The sequence below is a fragment of the Rhinatrema bivittatum genome, chromosome 1, assembly GCF_901001135.1.
Source record: "Rhinatrema bivittatum chromosome 1, aRhiBiv1.1, whole genome shotgun sequence".
In the NCBI taxonomy this organism is placed as follows: domain Eukaryota; kingdom Metazoa; phylum Chordata; class Amphibia; order Gymnophiona; family Rhinatrematidae; genus Rhinatrema; species Rhinatrema bivittatum.
In genome coordinates this window covers 497,958,146-497,983,132 of record NC_042615.1, presented here as the reverse complement: position 1 = coordinate 497,983,132, position 24,987 = coordinate 497,958,146, and the positions used below count along the sequence as shown (strand labels likewise).

General features: G+C 44.5%; 1 protein-coding gene across 1 annotated transcript in view; it reads right to left on the bottom strand.

Moving 5' to 3' along the window:
- Positions 1 to 24,987, bottom strand: part of ATP2B3 (ATPase plasma membrane Ca2+ transporting 3) — a 200,070-nt gene that overhangs the window by 129,985 nt on the left and 45,098 nt on the right. The window contains exons 6-7 of the mRNA XM_029614564.1: positions 4,197 to 4,322; positions 868 to 909 (exon numbers count right to left, since the gene is read on the bottom strand). Coding sequence (XP_029470424.1) covers positions 868 to 909; positions 4,197 to 4,322 — 168 coding nt within the window. The remainder of the gene's footprint in view (positions 1 to 867; positions 910 to 4,196; positions 4,323 to 24,987) is intronic.

Genomic DNA, 24,987 nt, shown 5'->3' with positions numbered 1-24,987 from the left:
TAAATGGAAATTCAGTAGGTAAACGTTCAAATGGGGTGGATATAGAGGATATGATAGAAAACCAAGAAGAAAAACAAGAAAGACTGACTTGGATAAGGAGCAATATCCTACAAGTGGTTATGCTTCTACAGCTGGCAGTTGGGACACATTCTTGGCAATGTAGACCAGACCAACTGGTCAGTTCAATTTATTTTACAATTTGGCTGTGTGTGAATATAAGAATAAATGGAAAATGTTTTTGCTCCAGGTTAGGGCACTCTTTTTCAACAAATGGTATCAGGGAATGAATTTTAATGGTGGGGGATCCAATACCAGATGGCAGTGAGGCACTATACTCAAGGGTACTCAACTGTCTTCAAAATACAGTTCCATAACAGCAGGAGGGGTCCCATAGCTATCACCTGGTGTCTAAACATCCTACCCCAGAGTGTGGCGTTGTGGGAACATGATGCGAGCCCTGTTTAATGCATGCTCTGTTGTGACAAGAGGGCCTCCTTATTATCCAATTGGTCGAGAGTCATCCTCTTCTGCACGACTCCATTGTTCAGAAGTGACTCAGTAGGAAGAGCACCCCCTAACACAATTCTAGGGCAATGATTTAGTACTGACTCAGAGTGAACAGTGCCTCTAACTAACACCATGTTCAGTCGCTGGTCAGGAATGGCTTGGAATTAGAAGCACCCTCTACTGAACTAAAGACATCACTTCCTTCAGCATCTATTGTTTCTTGCAAGTCTCCCATCTTATTTCTGGCCTGATTAGCGTTTGAGCCGTTCCCAGAAAGAAAGCCATAGACAGTCTGCTTGGAGGCCTTGGCATGGGTGGCGCTTTTGGGGGAAGCGCTTTTGCTCCACATCGAACATTTACCTTTGTTCTGATTACTCTCCACCGCCCCATCCAGCTGTTTTCCTACAACAAAAGAAGGGATGACAAACACAGCACGTGAAAACGCACAGAACACGATGCATAGACAAAACGAATGCATGTCAGCAGACAAATCAGAGGGGAGCACAGAGGGCAGGGCACACAAAGGAAGACACAAGCAGAATGAATGCTACATGGAATGAGGGGTGCAACCACTGCAGCCACTGACTGATGGAAGTGGGAGGATGGGCTCTTAAGGGGTTTTTTTTTTCCTTTTTATTTAGCATCCAGGATCAGAGCTTTACTCCTTGGCTGTGGGCTTCTCCTGGCAGCTGCCTTCCTAGGCTACAGCACTTACCTGCCTTCAGGAGGCTGCGGTGGAAAGGGGGGTGGGGGGGAAACCAAGCATTGGGAGGACAGAGAAGGAGAGGGAGACAGGGAGCTATGAATGAATTGTTGTCACCCCCTACTCTCCTTCAAGGTCTGAAATCAAAACACTGGTATAGATTTGTGTACATTGCTGGCCTAAAAATGTGTTAAGAATATGTTCAGTGCACTTATTAGCTGCTTCTGCAGCCTTGCCCTTAGTAAAACCTTACAACACAATTATAATCTAAAAAGGTTGCAGTACATGAGTTTTCAAGACCCCACAGGTCCCATCTTTTGATTATTCTTACACTGGCCTAAAAAAAAGTCATTACACAGCCTGTAGAAAATCCTGTTTTTCCAGGACAGAGGTAACCTCTAGAGCTCTGCATCGCAATTTATAGTGATGCACTGTGACGGTGTTCACGTACATGTCTCTCTCCAGCTTTTGAACAGTCGTAGAGGAGCCGTCACCATTGTTCATCCTGCTGTAGTTCGGGATAGAGGTGGAGGGAGGGCAGTTATGTTAGTATGGCTCAGGGCTAGGCTAGAGCGACCAAAAAGGTAACACAAGCCATTTTAGTTCAGGGCTAGGATGGGCAACTTGTTGTCTTTTATTTACTGAGCAGAAGATGGAGAGTAAAATAGCAAAGAAATCCTTGCCACCCTCTACGAACCATCAAACATGGCCTGCATAATTATAGCTTTTCCTACAGTAGGTCATCGTGGTATCTTTTTAATCCGTTTAGGTGATCGCTTCTAATTGGTATAGAAGCTCAGCTCACAGCAGTAATTGCTGGTTCCTTTCTCCCCAGTCCTTCCAGTGGAACACCTGGATTTCAGTTCTAGGCTTGCAACCCTTAAATCCTCAGTTGTAGCTTCTCTGGGATCCAAGGATTCTCTGCAGGCTGTGATATCCTTTTTTTTTTTTTTTGGATCAACCCAGGAAATATCCGAAGAGCCTACTGTCCATGGACTCTCAAGAACACATGGGTCCCTTCTTCAGAGGTTCACACGCTTTGGATTTCCGAGGCATCATCTGAACGAGGGTCCTAGGAGACCATGAAAGGTCATGGACAGCAGTGACCTTGGATATTGCTTGGGCTGTCCCCATAGGAGCTATCACAGCCTGCAGAGAATGCCACAAGAGCTCTGAAGCCCAGGATCTGCGGGAGAGGGATTGCTTGTAGGTTCTTTCCTCCGTACTTGACACTTTGCACCAGAGCATTGATAAAGAGGCGAGACAACCAGGTGGGGTGGGGTGGGGAGGCAGGAAGAGTCTCTGAGGCACATACCGTTGGTGTAGCCGTAGGTTAGGAAAGCGTTAGCAGCGGTGACAGGATGAGCGGTGACGGCAGCTTTGGTGGTGGCTGGGAAAAACAGTTTTGGACAAAGAAGGAGGGAAGAGGAAGACAGTGCAGCAAAAACGGAGGTCGACAGAGATAGGAGGAGGGAGGAGGAAAGTCAAGGAAGGGACGAGAAGGCCCCCCGTAGCAGGGCAGAGGGAAGGAGGAAAAGAAAAGAGGGTGAGAGAAACAGAAAAAAAACAAACAAACAATAATAAACTGTGTAAATAAAAGACCATGAAATGGAATTCACACATCATTTGGGGCTTTGATGTGGGACAGAGGAAATGTTTAAAACACAAACCAGAGGGAGGCAGTGCTGTTGCAAGACTCCCAGTCCAAACTGACAGGGTTGTGGGGGGCAAGCCCCTTTTTCTCGGGACGCTCAGGAACTCCTGGAAGAGGAGGAGATCTGTGCGTCTGCAGTACAGGCCCCGCTGAGCTCCATGGGCGTCCCCACATTCTCTGCCTTCTTGCTCCTTATTGGCTTTCTGTTTACAGAGGCCAAATTTATGGATTGCGTACGAGCTCACAAGTGAATATTTCGCACATCTTTTAGCACGGCTGATTTGTGTGTGTATGTGTGTGTGTGTGGGTATGCCAAAATGCTTGCCTTGGGCTTTAGTTATGCCTTGGGCAAAATTTGTGCCATTCCAAAACTGTACCAAACTAAAAATGATTTGTGGCTTTTTCTGTTAATGGTACAATTTATTTATTTATTTTGCAGACCACAGGAAATCGCACGAGTTTGTGGCGCGTACAAAATCTTAATTTTTTTTTTTCAAAGGAGTTTCTTTGTTTGGGTTTCTTTTGCCCTTAATGAGAAGGAATTCCTCAGGCGGGTAAATGAACTTTCCTTGTGATATTAGCAGTGTGTGCCTGGGTTTTGTCACGACCCTGCTGACCGTGCATTGGCAGCTCATCCTTCTTTAGGGGTAGCCATGTGATTCGAGTGTAATGGCTGTGGGAATGGACCGACTGTCCAATGCTGCAGGCCTGGCATGCAGAGATTACCATGGCTGGGGCCTTTGCTAACGACAGCTCCTCCGCCTTGCAATGCGTATCAGCTTGCTCTCTCTCTCTCTCTCTCTCTCCCTCAACTCCTGTGTCGATTAGCTGGGCAAGGAGACAAAACGATGAAGGGAGGAGAGCAAACAGAAACAGCAACAGGAGCTTACAACCGCCTGTGCCAGCTCCGCTGCCGTTCTGTGAAATGTTGGGAAATAAGCTGAATGTGATGGACAGCGTCTTTCACTCAGTCAAAATACCATGGCCTCCATCCCACTCAATTCAGAGAAGCAAATCTCCATGGAACATGGACAAATCATCCACCTCCCGAGCTGGCCTGATTTTTATTTATTTTTTTCTTTTTTGGCATAGTAGCAGACCAAAAAAAAAAAAAAAAAAAGACATGGGACAAGTAGCTGCAGCTAATCAACTGATTTGTGCGGCTGGGGATTTTGGCAGGACAGAGGCCCATGTGACCATGCAGAACTCCAGATGCAAAAGGGAAATCATGAGTTCAGAAACTGCGATGTTGGGGGAGGGGAGGAGGGCAAGATTGGGAGGGGGGGGGGGGGGGTGTGGGTGAGCAGGAGATCTTTTTTTTTTTGTTCTTACCTTTCTTGTCCTTCTTCTCCTCCTCCTCCCCGCCAGATCCCAGCAATGTGAAGATGATTCCTGTCTGTGAGTTCACACCAACAGCTGTCACCACCATCCTCCCAGAGCCTTCCATTACGTGCGTGCCTACCCGACATAACGAGAAAAAAGAAAAGAAAGAGAAAGTGAGCCCTGAACCACTGACTATCTGTTGTGGAGCCTCTGGGCTAGCGTTCCCATCACAGGAACCCAAAGGACCACACCTCTGTACAGATGTGGTTGATAAAGTCCTCTCCTGATGATATTTTGCTGAGTGTCCAGAATTCCCTGATGATAGGGGGCGGGGGAGGGCACTTCCTCGGCTCTAAGTATTATTTAGCATCCAGCTTTTACTTTCTTGAAAACAGCAAGGATAAGCAGGCTGGAAGCAAAGAATGGTTTCCAACGTAATTTTTACTGAGTGATGTTGGAAAATGATATAAATGTTCCTTTACAGTTCTTGCTATTTACCAATCCCAGCTTATGCTTTAGATCTTCCAATATTCAAGAGTTCAGGCCAATTATTCTCTTTTGATCCCATTCCATTCCATCGCTGAGGTAGTTTTTAAGCTTCCCCCAAAAGATGGTGAATAAGAAGATATCCCGCTATAGATGTGTCGGTGCAAATTCCCAGTTTTCCATACCTTTAGTCCAATTATTCACTATTCTCCTTTCTTCCCTATTCTTTGTACCTGGATGATACTGCAAGCTCCTCTCTTCCCTGGGTACCTCAATGAGATGATAGTGGATGCTCCGGATGGGTGCCAATGGTCCTCTTCCATCTCCTCTTACACCTTTTCCCCAGGAATGAATGCTAATTCATTCCCCTACTAGGATTCTGATGATCCTTTGGTTCTCTCACAATGAGAGACAGAACTTCCTCGGGGTGGTAACATAGCTAAGTCCCTGCACCCTAGAGTACGCAGACAGACACCCAAAAGAAAATCCTTAAGGAAAGGGGAAATCAAAACCAGAGGACAGAAGGGTGAAAAACCTCCCCCTCCTAAACAAAAGGCTTCCAGAAAGCATTGTAAAAATAGGAAAAGGCATCTTGTCTTCTCCAATTTAGCCAGGACCCAAACCCAGAAACCCATGAGCCCTCCCCTAGAAAACAAGCCATTAGGAAGTAGCCACAGGGACATACTGCCCCTAGGAAGATAACTAAAAAATCCACACTCAAAGATGGTGGCAGGGGTTTATATACTCTGGGAACACACTGTCTCAGGTTCTCTCATGGGGGAGCCAAACCCATCCATAACACTACCTCTGCTCCCCCTATAAATATGGACTTCTCCTTTATGCTCCCTACACTTGTGAGACCAGCACAGAGATTTGGGCATCTGCGCGTCTCAAACTCATTCAGAGAGAGAGACTGGTGGGGACAAAGATGGAGGAATGGGAGACAGAGGGAAACTGGTGGGAGTAAGGGGTTTGAGACAGAAGGAGATTTGGGACAGAGTGGAGGGATGAGAGTCTGGAGACGGGGGGATTGAGAGAGACAGGCTGGGCCTGATTTACTAAGCTACAGTATTTTCCCTCATAGACACAGACTGAGGAAACAGCTTTAATAAATCCCGCTCTAAAGGAGCTGTGGCAGACCTTGGACTATCCTCCCACTCCCACTTTTCAGCTTCAGTGGAGATGATAGGGAGGTTAAGAGAACTCTCAGCCACTGGCTCCCATATAAAAAAAAAAAAAAAATTTGTCAAGACTTGTTTTATTAATTTTAAAAAGCTTTTGATTCCATCTGGCACCCTACTCTCAACCTTAAATTACTACAAACTGGAATTGGGAGGGAAAAAAAACCTATGATATAATTAAATCCATGTATTCATCCATCAATTGTAAGGTAAAGAAACAACAAGAAAACAGACAGTTTTGGGCAGAAGTGAGGAGTAAGACAGGGATGCAGTCTTGATGCTACTCCTTTTAACGTATATCAATGATCTCCCCACACAGCCGGAGCGATCCCCTGCTCCAGGACTGAAACTAAATCATTTGGAAATTATGCAGATGATATGTTTATTTTATCTCCGACTCTAGAAGGTCTGCAAGAGAACCTAAACCTATTAGAGACATACTATACATCATGGACCTCTACAGGTCAATCTGAAAAAGACAAAGATTATGATTTTCCAGAAAAAGCCAAAACATCTCCAACCCAAATGCAAATATAACGTAAACAAACAAGTGGCAGAGCATACAGACTATGTATATATTGGTCTAACAGTAAAGATGCTATAAAGAAACCCCTGGCCTAATTTCATCACACAGTAAAAGTACTATTCAATAATTCTCCTCTATGAGAGTGAAATCTGGAGCCCTTCTTTAACCCAAAGCTATACAGAATGGGACATCCTGACAGAAACCCTGCACCTCCATTCTGCAAACAGCCACTCTGGGTCCACAGAAACTCCACCATCAATGGGTGCACTAGAACCAAAACTTTCCTCTTACTACCGACTGTACAAAAACAAATATTCAAATTCTGGTGTCACCTCAACAACAGCGACTCAAACTCCCAGCAGACACAAAACCATTGAAAAAAAACCACACCTAGTACCGGGATGTAATAAACTTACCATACCATTGTAACCCCAAATTAGGGTATGTAGAATACAATCAGGTACTAAGAGATTCCAATACTTTTATTGGTCAGTGGCTTCTGAACAATGGTTGAGCAGATGACATAGCAGAGCAATCTCAGGGTATTACTTGAGGGATCCATATTTAAAGGCAGTTAGCTGGCTGAGTTATCTGGCTAAATGCTGATTTTTGAATATCTAGGGCATTTATCCAGCTACATTTAAGCCAGATAACTTGGAGGCATTCTGGGGGCATTTTTAGGTGGAGTTAAATTAGCCGGATAAGTTATCTCATATCTGCCTAACTCTGGTCATGCCGTAGAGCTGTCCTAAAGTTAACCAGATACATGTATCCAGATAACTTTAAGATAGCCGGGTATATTCAGTGGTGTGGCTGTGCCGCTGAATATCGCCGCTAAGATAGCCAATAAGGTTATCTAGTTATCTTTGCCAGTCACTTAGTGGCTGAAAATGGACTTCTCATTCTTCCTGCTGGGCAGGGAAAGAGTTTCCCTCCGTGGCATGAACAGACATCCCCCCACCCCAAGTGGAATGGCTGCTTTTACAAGCTTCTGGCCATTGGATACATATACCTGCAGTGAACCCAAACCCTAGGAAAAGGATTCAGGCCATACCTTAGGTTGTTTGGTTCCAATAAGGCCACATTTCTTTAACACAAAAACAGGAGTCTTCAACAAGTTGACCTCCACAGGCTTCCGCAGCAAGAATTACAGACAGGCAGACAACAGCAAATATAAAACACTGTAGCAGCAAAACAAATCCCTCAGAAATGGGGATCCCTTCACAGGCACACATCCAGCATGGTACATAAGTAAGAAGTACATCACTGTCAGGTTCCTGCCCTTTAGGTACTTATGGGACTTGGAAGGAGCTGAGCCTCAGGCATTGCAGGCATTGCAGGCATGGGCTGGGAAATACTCAGGAGCCAATTGTTTCACTCAGCTAGACCAGAGGTCTGGATCCTGGAGATGGAAGATAATAAGAGCTGGAGCTAAACTGGATATGGAGCTTTGCTGCTGGTCAGGAACCAAAAACAGGAAACAGGTCATACGAGGAAGCAGAACTAGTAAACACTGGAATTGGAAGAACTGTAGGAAGGAACTGGGAGATTCATATTAAAAGCATTTAGTCGACTAACTCAGAAGTTAGCTGGCTAGTTGAGTTTTTGGGCACACATCTGGCTAAATTCTAGCTGACTAATAAGTTAGGTGGTTAGAATTTAGCCAGATAAGTTAGGGGCATTCTGAAGGCATAACTAGGAGGAGCTGAGGTAACTGGCTAACTCCGATATTCAGAGTTAGTCAGATGACTTAGCCGGCTAAGAGCAGTTGGGCCAAAGAGCTGTCCTGAAGTTAGCCGGCTATACTTAGCTGGCTAACTTTAAGATACGCAGCTACACTATTAAATATACCTCCAAAGTTAGCTGGATAAATTTATGCGGCTAACTTTGCCATCCAACTGTATCTGAATATGCGCCTCGGAAGGACTTGAACTACAAGACTGAAATAACAGACTGGAACCAAAGTTTTGGCACAAATGGTCTGGAGTGTCAGGTTTTGGTATGTAGCAACTCTGATGGCAAGAGGGCAAGTCAGACTTCTGGTTGTTGCAAACAACTTCCTGTTCCCCTGTAACCCTTTCTGACTGAGCCCCAGCCAATCCTTGATACCTAGAGGAGTGACCTTCATGAAGCAGTTTTCTTTTCTGTTGCTTTCCCTGTCTTCAGGTCTCCAGCTGGTCTGAAGGTTAGGGCTCCTGTTCTGAATCCCAGGACTCACCCTGGCTCAAGTCCCTGCCTAGGTTTCACCCCAACATTATCCCCCTCCTCAGGGATGACCTCCAGGCATCTAGGACCTTGTTTATGGGAGTATTTTGGGTGGAACCCATGTGTCTTTGCTAGGGCACTGATGTCCCCAGTCGAGTTTCAGGAACATTCAGTGCCATGATCTCCCCAGCCTGCTGATACATTAACTTGTTCTGAGTTCTTCTAGAGCCTAGAGTCTTTTTCGGAGCACATTCCTCATGCCTCCAGACCCCTATCTGAGAAAAAGGCATCTAGATCATGCTTGGAAAGAATTTTCTGACAATGGGTTTGTTGAGATATTACTGCCCTCTCTGGGTTCAACTTCAGGGCTCAAGAAACACTGCGTGATTCATAATTCTGAGGGGAAGGTCGTCCTCCCACTGGGCCAATCAAGGAACGTGCTTTTATAGCCAGGGGATGATTCGAGGGTGATTGGTAAGTGGGGGGACTGAATGAGTTTAAATGTTATTCGCTCTTGGTGGATCCCAACACACATCTCTAGACGTACAGTCTCTTGGGTCACTGATCTGGACTTGAACAAAGCATCTATGATTTCCACTGTATCTGGGACTGACTTTATCTGGTGGGGGAGCTGAAGAGTATCTGCCAGAGCAATACCCATAAAGTTGGCACTTGCACACGAGTGCACCATGGCACACTGAGTCGAGGATTTTAAGAAGTAGCAGGAACATACAGATTCAGATGTGTAATGAGCTTAGTGTTCAGTGGCACCTCTGAAGCTACCGAAAGAAGCAAGGGAGCACTTGATGTGCTTGCCACTTGGCATCCTCAGGCATTCCCTGTTGGTTGTTTCTGGGGACAAGATGTAGCATAGTGCTCTAATTCTCTACAGTAGAGGCTCAGATTCAGGCATTGCCAGCATTCTTTTTCCTCAGGAGTCAGTTGCAGTCGTCCCACAGCAGTGTGCATGGGTTCTGGAGACAGGGGTGTCTGGGATTCCTGACCCATAGTGCTCAGACTTTTATAGCCTTCTGTTTCTTGTGTTCTCTCCGCCAATCACAAAGACGGGAGTCAATTCTAATGCAAATATCAATAAATGCATTCAGCCTCTCAGAGGGATCCATTCTGGCCAGTTCATGCTTGATGTCTTCCCCCAGTCACCCCTGGAACTGGTAACACTGGGGAAATTCATTCCATGCCATGTCTGTGACTTGAATGGCGGAATAAGGAAGCATAACTGATAATGGATGTGCATCTCTATCTCAAGCACTGGCATGCCAACTCAGCAGTGTGAACACTAAGGAGATCATCAAACGTCTGAAACAGAGGCTGGAAAAAATTCCCAGTTCCCCAACAGAGGGGGGCTATTGCACTTGAGTAGTGGGGAAGCCCAGTTTAATGCTTCATCAGTGAGTAAGCTTAGCATGAATCCTACCTTAGTACTGTCATTGTAGAACTCCTGGGAATGCAGGCATATTGATGGTGGTGGCTGAGCTAGAAATGGCTGAGCCGGAGTTAATTGAGTCGGGTGGCTGGACCAGAGGTGGCTGTGCCACAGTATTATTTACAGCCTGCAACTGGGCTACTTATTTGTACAAGATTGGAGTATCTGCAGCCAGAGCGGTAATCTGCCCCTGCGGTGATTCAATCAGCTGCACATAGGTAGGCTTTTCCATACTGCATGTGTGGGGAGTGCTGGGGGGTGGGACAAGGGTTGCAGCAAAACTGTCAGGTTCTAGTTTGTCAGGTACTTATGTTGCTCAGGAAGGTTCAAGCCCCAAGCACTGGCTTTCAGGCTACACCAGGAACGGGCTGTGAAGCACCCCAGGAGTCAATAGTTTCACCCCAGATAGGCAGAGGCCTGGATGCTGGGGTCAGCAGATAACAAGAGCTGAAGCAAAACTGGATTTGGAACTTTTCTGCAGGCCACGAATTGCAATCAGCAGGCGGGTTACGAGGCTGGAACTGCTACTAGAAGCAGCCTGGAAGCGAAGTCAGGAAACAGATCCCATGCAGAGGCAGAGTTAAACACTGGAACCTGTAGGACTTCAGGAAGGAACTGAAAGACTAGAATGATAAAACTAAAGTGACAAATTGGAACCATAGTTTTGACACACAGTCTGGAGAGTCAAGATTCAGCAATATAGCAAATCTGATCGCAAGAGGGCAAGTTAGCGAACATCTTCCTATCCCTCTGCCACCCTTTTTGACTGAGCCTATGCTGCCAAGCCCTACATTTGGGAACTCTCTCTAGTTGGCCTACAGGAATTTCTGAGTTTCTGAGCCAGCACCAGAAAACTTCAGGTGGGCTGCAGAAATGGGCCCACATGGCCCTGGCAGAAGTCACCTGTGCTGGGCGGGCAGGATGCAGGTGGAAAGTCAGCTGCATGACTGGAAGAAGAAGGAATGTCCAGCCACACGATGGAAGAAGAAGGTGTTCTCACATCGGCCCGTGCAGCCAGAAGAAGAAGGTGATCTCCCATCAGTCACATGGGCTAGAAGGAGGAGGAAGAAGCTGCTGCTGCCCTGTGGGTGCAAAGGAGGTGGCTGTTGCCCCTGTTGGGTTTGGGATGGAGAGAGAAAATGAGTGCGTATGTGAGAGTATGAGTGAGCAAGGGTGTGAGAGGGAGAGAAGTGAGTGTGAGTGAGCGTATGGATAGTGAGAAGTTATATGTGAGTGAGTCGGCCTGTGGTTGTGGAAGAGGGAGAGAAGTGAGTGAGCATGTATGTGAGAATGTGGCTGTGGGGTATGTGGGAGGATGAGAGGAGTGAGAGGGTAAGTGAGCGGGTTTGTGAATGAGAATGAGCATGTGAAAGACAGTGTGTGTGGGAGAATGAGCATGTGAGTATCAGGGCGTGTGTATGTGTGCGAATGTAAGAGGAAGTCTGTGCAAACCTTTCCCTTCTCCCTGTTAATCCACAACAATTTCAGGGTGACTGGAAATCAAAACTTTCCAGGTATGCCTATCTCTGATACCTGGAGGTATGGCCTTGGGAGCTACCCGAAGCAGTCTTCTTCCCTGCTTCAGGAAGAGGGATGGTCTTGAGGGTTAATATTTCCATCCTGTCCCCTGGGACTGACCCCAGCTCAAGTCCCTGTCTGGGTTTCACACTAACAAAAATTTACTCCAAATCAGAGATTAGGATAAATGACAGGGCAGGCTGTTCTCTTTGGTGGTATTCCCATGATTCCTCCCAGGTGCTCTTCCTTAAAGAAGCTATGCCTTAAGTCTAGGAGTTTAAAACCTAGAGTTTTAGATTTACTCTTTCCATGGAAAATTGTGTGGCCTCTACTAGTTCCTGGACCAGGGAACATATAAAGCAGCAAGTTAACTAAGAGCTAAGTAAGGCAGGCAACAACATAGATACATGCATTCTGCAAGCCTAACCCATTGTACCACTAGATGTCACTGCATGCTTAAAGATATAAGCACATTATATCCCCTCTACTATTAAAACAAATACTTGATTTTTTTTCCTATGGGTAGAGGTTAAGTATGGAGGTGGTTAAGTACAGTTATATATTTAGACCTGACAGTCACGCTTTTGGGACCAAAATCACATCCCCTTCTCTGCCCCCCAAGTAAATGGTTTTTGGCCCTCCGGCAACCCATAAGTGGTAACCTGCTTAATATTACATTACAATTGCGGTAGATATGTCAATCTGAAACATGGTTAATTTCCATGTTAGGCATCAACATACAAACCAAAAAACGAACATCCATGGAATAAGATTTTTTAGCTCTTGACCTTTTTATGTTTTATTAGATTTACTTGTTTTTATGTATTTTATTATGCTCATTTTGCATGTTCCTGTAATCCACTACCAAGTACCTTGGATTATGCAGACTATAAATCAGTTAAAAAAATAAAGTTGTACTACTTCTTGCATGAAGGTAACCATACACATATTTCACACATTTTATATTAGGCACCACCAGCTGAACTAATAAAAGAAGATCAAAAGGCAATAAGTGGGGCACTTTGTCCTCTCTCAAGAAGCTAACCAAGGAGAGAGGCAAGATGGCGGCTGTGCAGCATTTGTTGTCCTGGCTGTTTCTTTTTTTTCCCTGTTTTCCTACTTGAGATGCCATCCAAGCATTAAAGGGAAGATTAGGGTCTTCCCTCCAGACCCTCTTCCCCCATCTGGACAACAAATTATTACCTGCTTCATGACTTTGCCAGTGTGGGTGGGTGCCAAGGATCCTGATGTGTGATGTAGTGAGGGAGAGCCGCGATCCCCTGCAGAAGAGGCGTTCCTCATGCCCAGACCTTCGCCCACCTCCAGCTCATCAAGACTCTCAGGAGAGCATTCACACGGTGCACAGTGACGGCGCGCTGATTGCACTTGTGGTGGAGGGGGTGCCTTCCCGAGTTCTACCGGCTGGATCGGCTTCATCTTCCTTGCCCAACAGCAGTGGTAGACTCCATCGAACGGGCCACTGAAACCGTACTGGCAACGTTGAAGGTGGTGAGTCCTTTGTTCCATCTTGTCCTGAGGCGGTGACTCTTGAGGCTTTGTGGGGCTTGGTAGCAGGCTTTGAAAATTCCCTAAAGTTGCTTAATTCAAAGATGGACCTTCTCTCTTCAAATTGCCATCAAAAAGTGTTGGATTTGCAGGAGCAAGTTAGTGCCACTATTTCTAAAGTTTCTAATGCTGACGATTAGGGATGTGAATCGTTTTTTGACGATTTAAAATATCGTCCGATATATTTTAAATCGTCAAAAATCGTTAGGGCCACGATACAATACCAATTCCCTCGATTTATCGTCAAAAAATCGTAAATCGGGGGAAGGGGGAGGGCAGGAAAACCGGCACACTAAAACCCCCTAAAACCCACCCCTGACCCTTTAAATTAAATCCCCCACCCTCCCGAACCCCCCCCAAATGCCTTAAATTACCTGGGGGTCCAGCGGCGGTCCGGAACGGCAGCGGTCCGGAACGGCCTCCTGCAATTGAATCGTGTTGTCTTCAGCCGGCGCCATTTTTCAAAATGGCGGCACAAAATGGCGGCGGCCATAGACCAACACGATTCGACTGCAGGAGGTCGTTCCGGACCCCCGCTGGACTTTTGGCAAGTCTTGTGGGGGTCCGGAGGCCCCCCCAAGCTGGCCAAAAGTCCCTGGGGGTCCAGCGGGGGTCCGGAAAACGATCTCCTGCCGCGAATCGTTTTCCGTACGGAAAATGGCGCCGGCAGGAGATCGACTGCAGGAGGTTGTTCAGCGGCGGTCCCCCGCTGAACGACCTTTAAACACCCAAACGGCTGAACGACCTTTAAACACCCAAACGGCAAGTCAGGGTCTTGTTGGTTGCTGTCTGAGTCGAGTCCAATTCCCTGTTACCTCTTGCTGTTGAAGCAGAGAGCAATGTTGGAGTTGCATTCAACGTATCAGGCATGTTGGTTAAGGGTAGTAACTGCCACACCAGCAAGTTACCCCCATGCTTATTTGTTTTCTCCCCATGCTTATTTGTTTTCCCAGACCATAAAATCCAATGTCCTTGTTGGTTGCTGTCTGAATAAATTCCCCTTTTCCCCCTGCTGTAAAAGCAGAGAACAATAATGGAGTTACATCAACAGTATGAAGGTTTTATGGTTAAGGGTAGTAACTGTCACACCAGCAAGTTATCCCCATGCACTTTTTTCTTCATTTCCATCCTCTAGCCTTTAGGGATCTACTGTGTTTCTCCCATGCCCCTTTGAAATCTTTCACTGTTTTTGTCTTCACCACCTCCTTCGGAATGGCATTCCAGGCATCCACCACCCTCTCCATGAAGAAATATTTCCTGATATTGGTTCTGAGTCGTCCTCCCTGGAGTTTCATTATATGACCCCCTAGTTCTACTGATTTCTTTCCAACGGAAAAGGTTTGTCGATTGTGCATCATTAAAACCTTTCAGGTAGCTGAAGATCTGTATCATATGTTCCCTGCACCTCCTTTACTCCAGGGAATACATATTTAGGTCCTTCAACCTCTCCTCATAAGTCATTTGATGGAGACCCCCCACCATTTTTGTTGCCCTTCTCTGGACCGCCTCCATCCTGTCTCTGTCCCTTTTGAGATACGGTCTCCAGAATTGAACACAATACTCCAGGTGAGGCCTCACCAAGGACCTGTACAAGGCGACTATCACTTCCTTTTTCTTACTGGTTATTCTTCTCTCTATGCAGCCCAGCATTCTTCTGGCTTTAGCTATTGCCTTGTCACATTGCTTCACCATCTTCAGATCAATAGACACTATCACCCCAATGTTCCTCTCTTGCTCCATGCACAACAGCCCTTCACCCCCCAAGATGTATGGCTCTTTTGGATTACCACACCCCAGATGCATGACTCTGCTCTTCTTGGCATTGAATCCCAGCAGCCATATCTTTGACCAATGATCAAGCTTCCTTAAATCACATCTCATTCTCTCTACTCCTTCTGGCATGTCCACTCTGTTGCAGATCTTAGTATCATCCGCAAAAAGACAAACTTTACCTTCTATCCCTTCCGCAATGTCGCTCACAAAGATATTGAACAGGACCAGTCCCAACACCAATCCTTGCAACACTCCATTTTACACTGCTCTCTCTTCAGAGTAGGTTCCATTTACCATCACATTTATCCGTCAACCAGTTTGTAATCCAGGCCACCACCTTGGCGCTCATTCCCAAGCTTCTCATTTTATTCACAAGCCTCCTATGTGGGACCTTATCAAGAAATCCAAGTAGATCATATCGAGCGCTCTTCCTTGATCCAATTCCTTAGTCACCCCATCAAAAAAGTCAATCAGATTTGTCTGACAGGACCTTCGCCTGGTGAATCCATCCTGCCTCTTGTCCAGCAATTCTTCTAACTGTAGATAGTTCACTATGCTTTTCTTCGGCAGCATCTCCATTACTTTTCCAACCACTGAGGTGAGGCTAACCGGCCTGTAGTTTCCAGCCTCCTCTTTGCTCCCATTCTTGTAAAGTGGGACCACCACCACTCTTCTCCAATCACTTGGCACCATTCCCATTTCTAGGGATCTATTGAACAGGTCATGCAGTGGACCCTCCAGCACATCTCTGAGCTCCCTCAGTATCCTGGGATGAACCTCATCAGGCCACATGGCTTTGTCCACTTTCAGTTTTCCTAGCTCTTCCCATAATTTCTCTTCTGTAAACTGAGTTTCGTCTCCTCCACTCCCCTCCATTTTCTTGTTAACTAGTGATGGTTTTTCTCCAGGGTCTTCTTTAGTGAACACCGAACTGAACTATTTGTTTAATATTTCTGCCATTTCTTTGTCTCTCTCCACATATTGATCCTTTTCACCTTTCAATTTCACTATACCACTTTGGACCTTTCTCCTTTCTTTGAGGTATCTGAAAAATGTTTTGTGACCTTGCTTTACATCTTTGGCAATCCTTTCTTCTGATTGATGATTACTTTCTTCATCTCCCTTAGTTTCACCAGATATTCTTCCTTGTGTTCCTCCCTTTGGGTTATATTTCTTGAAAGCTGTTCTTTTTGCCTTTATTTTATCAGCTACTTCTTTGAGAACCAGATAGGTTTCTTATATCTCTTGCTTTTGATTACTTTTCTAACATATAGATTAGTTGCTTTTGTAATTGCTCCTTTTAGTTTGGCCCACTTTTGTTCTACCTCTCTCATTTTCTCCCAGTCTTCAAGTTCTCCCTCCAGGTACTTCCCCATTTCAACAAAGTCTGTATTTTTGAAATGCAAAACTCAGATCTTCGTGTGACTTCTCCGAATCCTATTTGCGATATCAAACCATATTGTTTGATGATCACTGGTGCTGAGGTGGGCACCCGCCCGGACATCAGAGACATTATTCCCGTTAGTGAACCCTAAATCGAGTATAACTCCCTCCCTCTTAGGTTCCATTACCATTTGTTTGAACAAAGCTCCTTGCAGGGCATCCACTATCTCTCTACTACTGTTAGATTCTGCAGAAGGGATTCTCCAGTCTTCATCCGGCAGATTAAAATCCCCAACAATCACCACTTCTCCCTTCTTTCCCACCTTTTGGATGTCTTCAACCAGATCTCTATCTAGTTCTTCTGTTTGATTTGGAGGCTTTTAAACCACTCCAGTAAAAATGGATGCCCCAACATCTTTTTTCAGGATGGCCCATAATGCTTCTTCTTTACCCCATCTTCCTTGCAGCTCAGATGCTTGGATATTGTTTTTGACATAAAGAGCTACTTCTCCCCCTTTTCTTTCTTCTCTGTCCTTCCTTAACAAATTATAGCCCGGTATGACCATATCCCAATCATGAGATTCCGTGAACCATGTCTCCATGACAGCAACAACGTCCAAGTCCGCCTCCACCATTAGGGCCTGCAGGTCTGGGATTTTATTGCCCAGACTATGAGTATTTATGCTCACAGCTTTCCAGCTTTTCTCGTTCTGGTTACTGCTTTTCTTGGACTTGTTTTGTGTCTTATTCAGATGACTTTTGTTATCATCTTCACCCATTTTCTTTGTATTTGTATTGGGGGGGTGACATTCTAATTTCCTTCTGCAACCCCCGTTATCTAGTTTAAATGCCTTATAGCATAGGATTTGGATTTATCTCTTAGGATCTTTTTTCCTGCCACAGACAGATGTAAGCCATCTTTGACTTAGAGCCTTTTACTGTTCCATACATGTGTTAGTTTCCTTTATCTGAGCTTTGCATTTAAATAATGTGATGCGTAATTATTTTAGGAAGTTCCCCGCTTTGTTTTATGGTCAACCTGTGAGAATCTCACCCAAGCAACTCAAGTAAAGAGGAAAGGTTTTCTATCTTTTTGGCAGGAAATTATTTCCTTTGGGTTTTCCTTTGTACTTCGTTACCCCTGAAAATATGTCATTAAGAGGGGTGACAAATGTTTTATTTTTTTCCTGCCTGAACAATCACAATCTTTTAGAGGCCTGAAGACCACTTACCTCCTCCCCTATACCCCAAGTATCTTAGAGCTATAAGAATACAGGTATGTGAAATTGGTGGATTAATAAAACACATTTTACTCCACTGGTGCCACTGGCCTTTTGCGCACCATCTCCTTAATCAGCTCCTGTTACTCCAGATAGGAAAAAAATGAAAATGGCTGGTTAGTAATTCTCCACAGCACTTATAACTCCTTCCATGATTCATCCTTGTTTCGAATGAGAGAGGCAATTCACTGGATGGATGATCCCCACATCCTTGCTGCTTAAAAGCTGTTTTCCTGCAAAACACAATAGATAAACAAAAACCCAAACTGTGTGTTCCTGTGGCATCTCCTGTAGAAAAACAAATGGTTGCCTGTACTTAGTATAAACATTTTCTGTCAGCAGTGAGATATGTACAGTAAGTAAGCAAACATGTATACAAAGTGGGGAAAAAAAAGATATATTGGATACCTTTTTAAAGATTTTGTATTTTTGTTTCTTTTTTTAATTTTCACAGATAAAAAATAATAAATACACTTCCACATTAGGAAGGCAAGGTAAAGTTCTTCATGTGATGTGCATAAGCAAACATTTTAAGGCACTATCAACTGCAACTGGGAATACTGTCATTGGACCATTCCTCGAAGACAGGCAACAGTCCTGGTTTGATTCTGGGCCTTAGCACACAGTTCCAATCCTAGGCCTTTACAAGCCCTGTCCAGAGGATGCTCTGGGATTGCAGTCTCCTCCGGTGCACAAACAAGCAACACCCTGAAAAGGGAAACACAAACCATGCCATTTTATAGGCTTGAGCCCAGCTGAAGTGACTGGCAACACTCAGATGTAAATCCATCAGGTCCCTCGAAGCATCTAGTCCTCAAGCTCTCAAACAAGAGGTGGAAACAGTAGGCTAACCATGACTTCAAACATGTTGTTTCAATAACATAGATCAGAAATAGAGCTCAGCACAGAAGGATGCTTGTAGTCCTTCAGAGATAATGCTGTGAATCTGGTTTCTGAGTAATTTCATCTGAGGAATGATGAGAGTTCAGAGAGTATGTCTTACTTTCTCTTTGGGGAACGTTTATACCCAGTGTAGTACATCCTCAAGTTTCTTCCATAACTCCACTTGTGGCACACATCCTTGATAGCTTGACTGAGCTGGGGATTGTTGTTAGTTTGCTTATGATATTTGGGATCCTTCCTTAGCATAGAAATTGCTTTGTCCCTCACCTAATCATCTCAATTCCTTTCAACAATTTCAATTAGCCAGGTACACATAAGGATATGTTTCTTTCCAAATGGCACTCACATGATGCCTTACCAGTCTTTCAGCTTCAATAAGTTTAAAAAGGAGGTGATAATGCCCCTGTACAGGTCCTTGGTGAGGCCTCACCTGGGGTACTGTGTTCAGTTCTGGAGCTCGTATCACAAAAAGGATAAAGACAGGATGGAGGCAGACCACAGAAAGGCGACCAAAATATTGTGAGGTCTTTGTTGGAAGACTTAAGAGGACAGACTGAAGGATCTAAATATATATACCCTGGAAGAGAGGAGGTGCAGGGGAGACTGAAAGGTATTTAATGATGCACAAACTTCAAACCTTTTTCGTTGGAAAGGAAACAGTAGAACTAGGGGTCATGAATTGAAACTCTATGGGGGACTACTTGGTACCAATATCAGAAATATTTCTTCATGGAGAGAGTGGTGGACACCTGGAATGCCCTCCCAGAAGGGATGGTGAAGATGAGAACAGTTAATGATTTCAAAAGGGCATGGGACGAACACTGTGGATCCCTAAAGACTTGAAGAAAGGGATGGTGTAACATTTCTGAATGGGGCTAACCTACATGGAACGGCAGTTACTACCCTTAATGGAAAGTATGGGGGTAGCGTTATACTCCTCTCCTTTCAGGATGGTAGTCAGGCAGAAGATCCATAACAGGAGCTTTCCCACATGGCACTTGTGGTGATCTTCGGCTTCTCAATGACAATGTGGCAGAGGCTGATTTCACCACATACAAAGTGGATTGGCTAGAAGCAGGATTGAATCACTTTGACAGCATATACATATTCACCATCCTTAACTGATGTATTTTAAGTAACTCCTTTAAATTGCCCCATCCTGCATCCCATGCTTCTTGAGTACGATTTAGCTTTGGATAAGCTGTTCATCAGGGCCATGGAAATGGGCCTCATCTCTCACTGAGAGCTAACTAATCACGGTTGGAGCACCTGCTGCCTCTCTGGTACTGGATGGATCGAGGTAATTACTGGCAATGCCTGTAATTTCAGTCCCACCTGCTCTGGCAGTCAGACTAGGCCTTAACAACTCCTTAGGCTTGACCAAAGGCTCTTCTTCAGTATATGCCACATTACAAGGCCAAACCTAAGCATGTCTTTGGCAGCTACCACTTCTGTACTAGGCCTTGACCTCACCCTCAATTTTTCCCCACCAGCTGTAACATCGCCACTTTGGGTACTCAGTGCTAGGATAGGCTGCACCTTCTACACTGTACAGATGTCTTTCAGTAATGGCTCTGCAAGCTCTGGTGGCTTCTATGACATAACACAAGCTTCCTTGTATGATGGAAGCTTCTCACCAAAAAACACTCACCTCTCTCTGGTGTATCTCTTGATCCTGGGGAGCGATATACCTCCATGGCTTTTACTGATATCTTGCTCCGCTCCAACTCCTGCACATGTGGTGCATTACAGCTGCCTTACATGAAATCAAATCCCAGAGGAGGTTTGCACAGACCACATTCATGATCATACACCATCCTTCCAGACTCAACAGGATCTTGTTCTTTATCTTGAGCTCTATCATGGCAAAACCACCTCTCCAGCAGACAGATCAGACCTCTCTGTGACTCTAGAACCTTCTATCACTGGTAACATGGACTACTCTCTAACTGTCTCTGGAAATCCACTCCTCTCACACCAAACATGAATTGGCAACTCTCCTTCAAGGAACATTCTCCAGAAACTTGTTTGCTTAAATGGCTGGCAAACAGGGAAACTCTTAAGCTTTTTTCAGGTCTTGATATCCTGCAGATTTGCCAGCATATGTATTTATCATTTCTTTTCTCAGATTGCATAAGAACAAGATGGCTGCCTTGCCTTTTATGGTGCTTCATACCATGGGCAAACTGACTCGTTGCAGGATTGGCTGTTAACATTTATATGACTCTTTCTTTCTCTGATACTTATTTATTTATTTATTTTTACATACTGTCATTCGGAATATACCATCATAACAGTTTACATAAATAAATAGTTAGTGGTAAAAGAAAATAAAACAAATATTATAAATACAATAATAATCATATATAAAATAAGAACATAGCATAGGAAGGTACATTAAAATAAAATAAATCAGAGGCAATAAAAGAGTAATAAAAATAATCAACAAGGCAAAATAGTCTAAAAATCATGTTCATATCCACTGTCCTGCACAACTAAGCTATTACTAGCCATGGTCATTTTCGTCATAGGCCTTGCAAAACAGCCATGTTTTAAAATCTTTTTAAAATGATTTCGGATTCTGCTGTAATTTTAACTTTTCTGGTAATGTATTCCAACTTTTTGGCCCAGCTAGGGAAATCACTCTATTTTTGACCAGCATTAGATGAGCTGATTGTACCGTTGGGATACTCAGTAGGCCTTTGTTACTAGATCTTAAATTCCTTTGTGGTGTGTGTAGCCTGATAGGTGCATTGAATCATTCTGTTGCTTCACCGTATATTATTTTATGTATAATACATAGAGTTTTATATTCAATGCAATAATTTATTGGTAACCAGTGTAAGGAGAACAGAGTAGGAGTAATATGATCGTATTTTTTTGTATTTGTTAATACCCTTGCTGTTGCATTTTGAAGGATTTGTAGAGGACGAATAGTCGATTGAGGGAGACCTAATAGTAATGCATTACAGATATCAATATTGGAAAACAATAGAGTTTGGAGTACAGTTCTAAATTTATTTTGGTCAAGTAGTGGTTTTAACCGTTTAAGTGTATGCAATTTATTATAGCCTTCTTTCAACTTATGAGCAATATGCTTTTTTAAATTAAGTTCGGAGTCTATAATAACTCCTAAATCGCGTGGTGTGTTGCTTCCTATTACAAGGTTGGCTTTATTATCCTCAAGTGTAATGTTAGGGGGCATAGCATGGCATGCTCTCCTGTCTAAAAAAATGATTTCGGTTTTCTCATCATTCAGTATTAGTTTCATGTTCGTTAAAAGTTTTTTGATCATGGATAAATACATAGCTGTCAATTTAGCGATAGACTCAATAGTAGAATTTATCGGGATTAAAATTTGAATGTCATTGGTGAATACATAGTACATAAGTCCGAGTCCATTTAGAAAGTGACAGATTGGAATCATATAAATATTAAACAAGGTGGCTGACAGGAAAGACCCTTGAGGGACTCCCCTGTTTAGTTCTATTTTATCTGAAATTGTGTTTTAATTTTAACTTGAAAATAGAGATTTTGAATGTAAGAAGAGAACCATTTGATTGTGGTGTCAGTCAGCCCTATTTCAGTTAGTCTGTTAATTAGAATTGAATGATTCACAGATTTGAATGCTGCAGACAGGTCTAACAATATTAGTAAATAATCTTGGGCCACTGTACGGTAAGCATCTTTCCGGCTTTCTCTGCATGGGTTTTGGATTTGCAGAACCTCAGAAGGATTCTTCTCTTCTTTGGTCCTTATCCAACTGTGCATTTCAAACAATGTTGGCCATCTTGCTCCATTTAAGTCAAAGGGGAAAATGTTCACCGAATAAACATTATGCACATGTCCTGTTCAAAACATAAAAAATTGTTGCTAAATGCTACTACTGCATACAGTGCACTTAGAAACCCCTCTGGGCTCCACATTGGGCTCCAATTTTATGTAAACTCCTTCCCCTTAATCTTAGGGTACATAAAATACAATCAGGTTATTAGGGGTTACAATTCTAGCACTGGTCAGTGACTTATGAAAAGTGATTAAGCAGATGGTATAATGGACCAGGCTCAGAGTATTGTCTCAGTGATTCACCTTACTAGACAGTGAAACAGTTTCCCTTCTAGGGCATGAACAGACACCCCCCCCCCCCCCAACTGACCACTGAATACATACATCTCCAAAGAACTCAAACCCCAGGAAAAGGATTCAGTCCAACCTTGGGTTGTTGGTTCCAATGATGCTAAATTTACTTAATACAAAAACAGGGGCCATCAACAAGTTCACCTCAACGGGCTTCCATAGCAAGAATTATAGATAGGCAGCTGGTAGCAAAAAAACAAAACACTTTAGCAGCAAAACAAATATCTCAGAAATGGAAATCCCATCACTGGCACACATCCAGCATAGCCCATCAACACGAAATACAGCACTTGCTCCAAATCAGAAGTTAGGATAAATAATGAGAGTTCTATAACGCAGACTCCTTCTTAGTGGTATTCCCATGATTCCTCCCCAAAAGAAGCAACACTTTAAGTCTAGAAGTAGAGTCTAAGATTTACTATCTCCATGAAAAAATACCTTGCCTCCACTGATTTCTGCACCAGGGAACAAAAATACAGCAATTCAACTGAGAACTGAAAAAGGCAGACATAATGGGCCGGATTTTCAAAAGGTTACACGCGCCGGACCTATTTTCAAAAGGCCCGGCAACGCGCGTAAAGCCCCGGGACGCGTGTAAGTCCCGGGGCTTTACTAAAGGGGCAATCCGGGGGTGGGGCGGGGTCAGAGGTCTACGACACAGTGACCAGGGATCGCGAGCTGGCAGTCGGCTGGCACGTGCAACTTACTTCAGCCCCAGGGCTGAAGTAAGTTTTGAAACAGAAGTTAAAAAAAAAAAAGGTAGGGAGGAAAGGACGGGGGAGGTAGGGGAAGGGAAGGGAAGGTGGGATGGGGGGGTAGGGAAGTTCCCTCTCAGGCCACTCCGATTTTGGAGCAGCCTGGGAGGGAACGGGGGAAGGCAGCGTGGTTTGGCACACACAAGGTGCACAATAGTGCACCCTCTTGCGCCTGCCGACCCCTGATTTTATAACTTGCGTGCACCTGCGCGCACAAGTTATAAAATCGGGCATACATGTGTGCGCGCCGGGTAGTGCACATACATGTACGCCTGTGCGCTGTTTTGAAAATCTACCCCAATGGGCACACACCAACTGCAAGTCTCACCACCTGCAAGTCTCACCACTAGATGCCACTACATGACATCAACAAGGCTGAAAGGTATACACATACTATATTCCCTCTAGTATTGAAACAAATAATAGACTATTGTTTTCTATGAGCAGAGGTTAAATATGGAGGTGGTTATGTACAATTATTACTTAGTCCTGAGGGTCACATTTTTGGGACAAGGGTCCCACTATTAACTCTTAGAATATAAGCTACAAGTACCCTGCCTATGAAAAGGCAATATTACACTGGGCCCTAGAACCTCAGTACACCTCCTATTGAGAGGTCTAGATTGCAAAATATAACAAGTGAAACTACTATGGATCTTTGCACAGAAACTACATGAGAAAAGAACATCTCACCTAGGTCACACATGCTGAACACAGACAGACCCTCACTAAATACAGAATAAGTGATCACAAATTAAATGTGAATAGGCCAGGCCTTGACAATTTTTTTTGGATTTATGTGCTAGGTTGAAAACTTAGGAGCCAGCGGCTGAGAGCTCTCTCAACCTCCTGATGTACCCATCAAGGTTTAAGAGTGGGAATAGGGGGGTGGGCAGCAAAAAGGAGGTTTGGGGAGCTCCCAAGTCACTGTTTCCTGTACTGTTGGGATTACCCTTCCAAGGTCTGTTGTACCTCATTTAGGGCCTGATTTACTGTTTTCTCATTCTATGTCTATGAGGAAAAAAATCTGACTGAATAGGACCCTTAATATGCTGTTAATCTCCCAATATTATCCCCACCAAGTCTCTTTCTATCATCCTCCTAACTTGTCCCCAGCAGTCTTCTTCTGTCTCTCAAACCCTCACTCTGTCTCCAATCTGTCTCCCAAAACCCTTCACCCTCATCCCCAGCAGTCTTCCCTACTCACAATTCTCCACCCTCATCCCAGCATTCTTCCCTCCTCTCATCCCTCCACCCACATCCCACCAGTCTGAACCTTCCACTCAGCCAGCAACTACCCCCATCCAGCCAGTCAGTCACCCCCTAGAAAACCAGCCTCCCTCATCCTCACCAGTCTCCTACCACTCTCAACCCCGCATATCCTTCCCATCTCACTGCCAACCATCTCGCCACACTCCCAGTCAACCCGCAGCTAACTAGACACCAAATCACCTCCCACCCACCCCACCAGAAAGGCAGCCCCAGCCAGACAGCTGCCTCCAACTAGCCAGCCTCAGTCACCCCCTAGCTGATTTGAGTCAGCTACCCCATCACCTTGCTGGCTGTCACTGGTTTGCTGCCACCTACTGTGGGCTTCTGGTGATCTTGAAGCCACCACCATCCTGGTGTTCCTTCTGTCACCT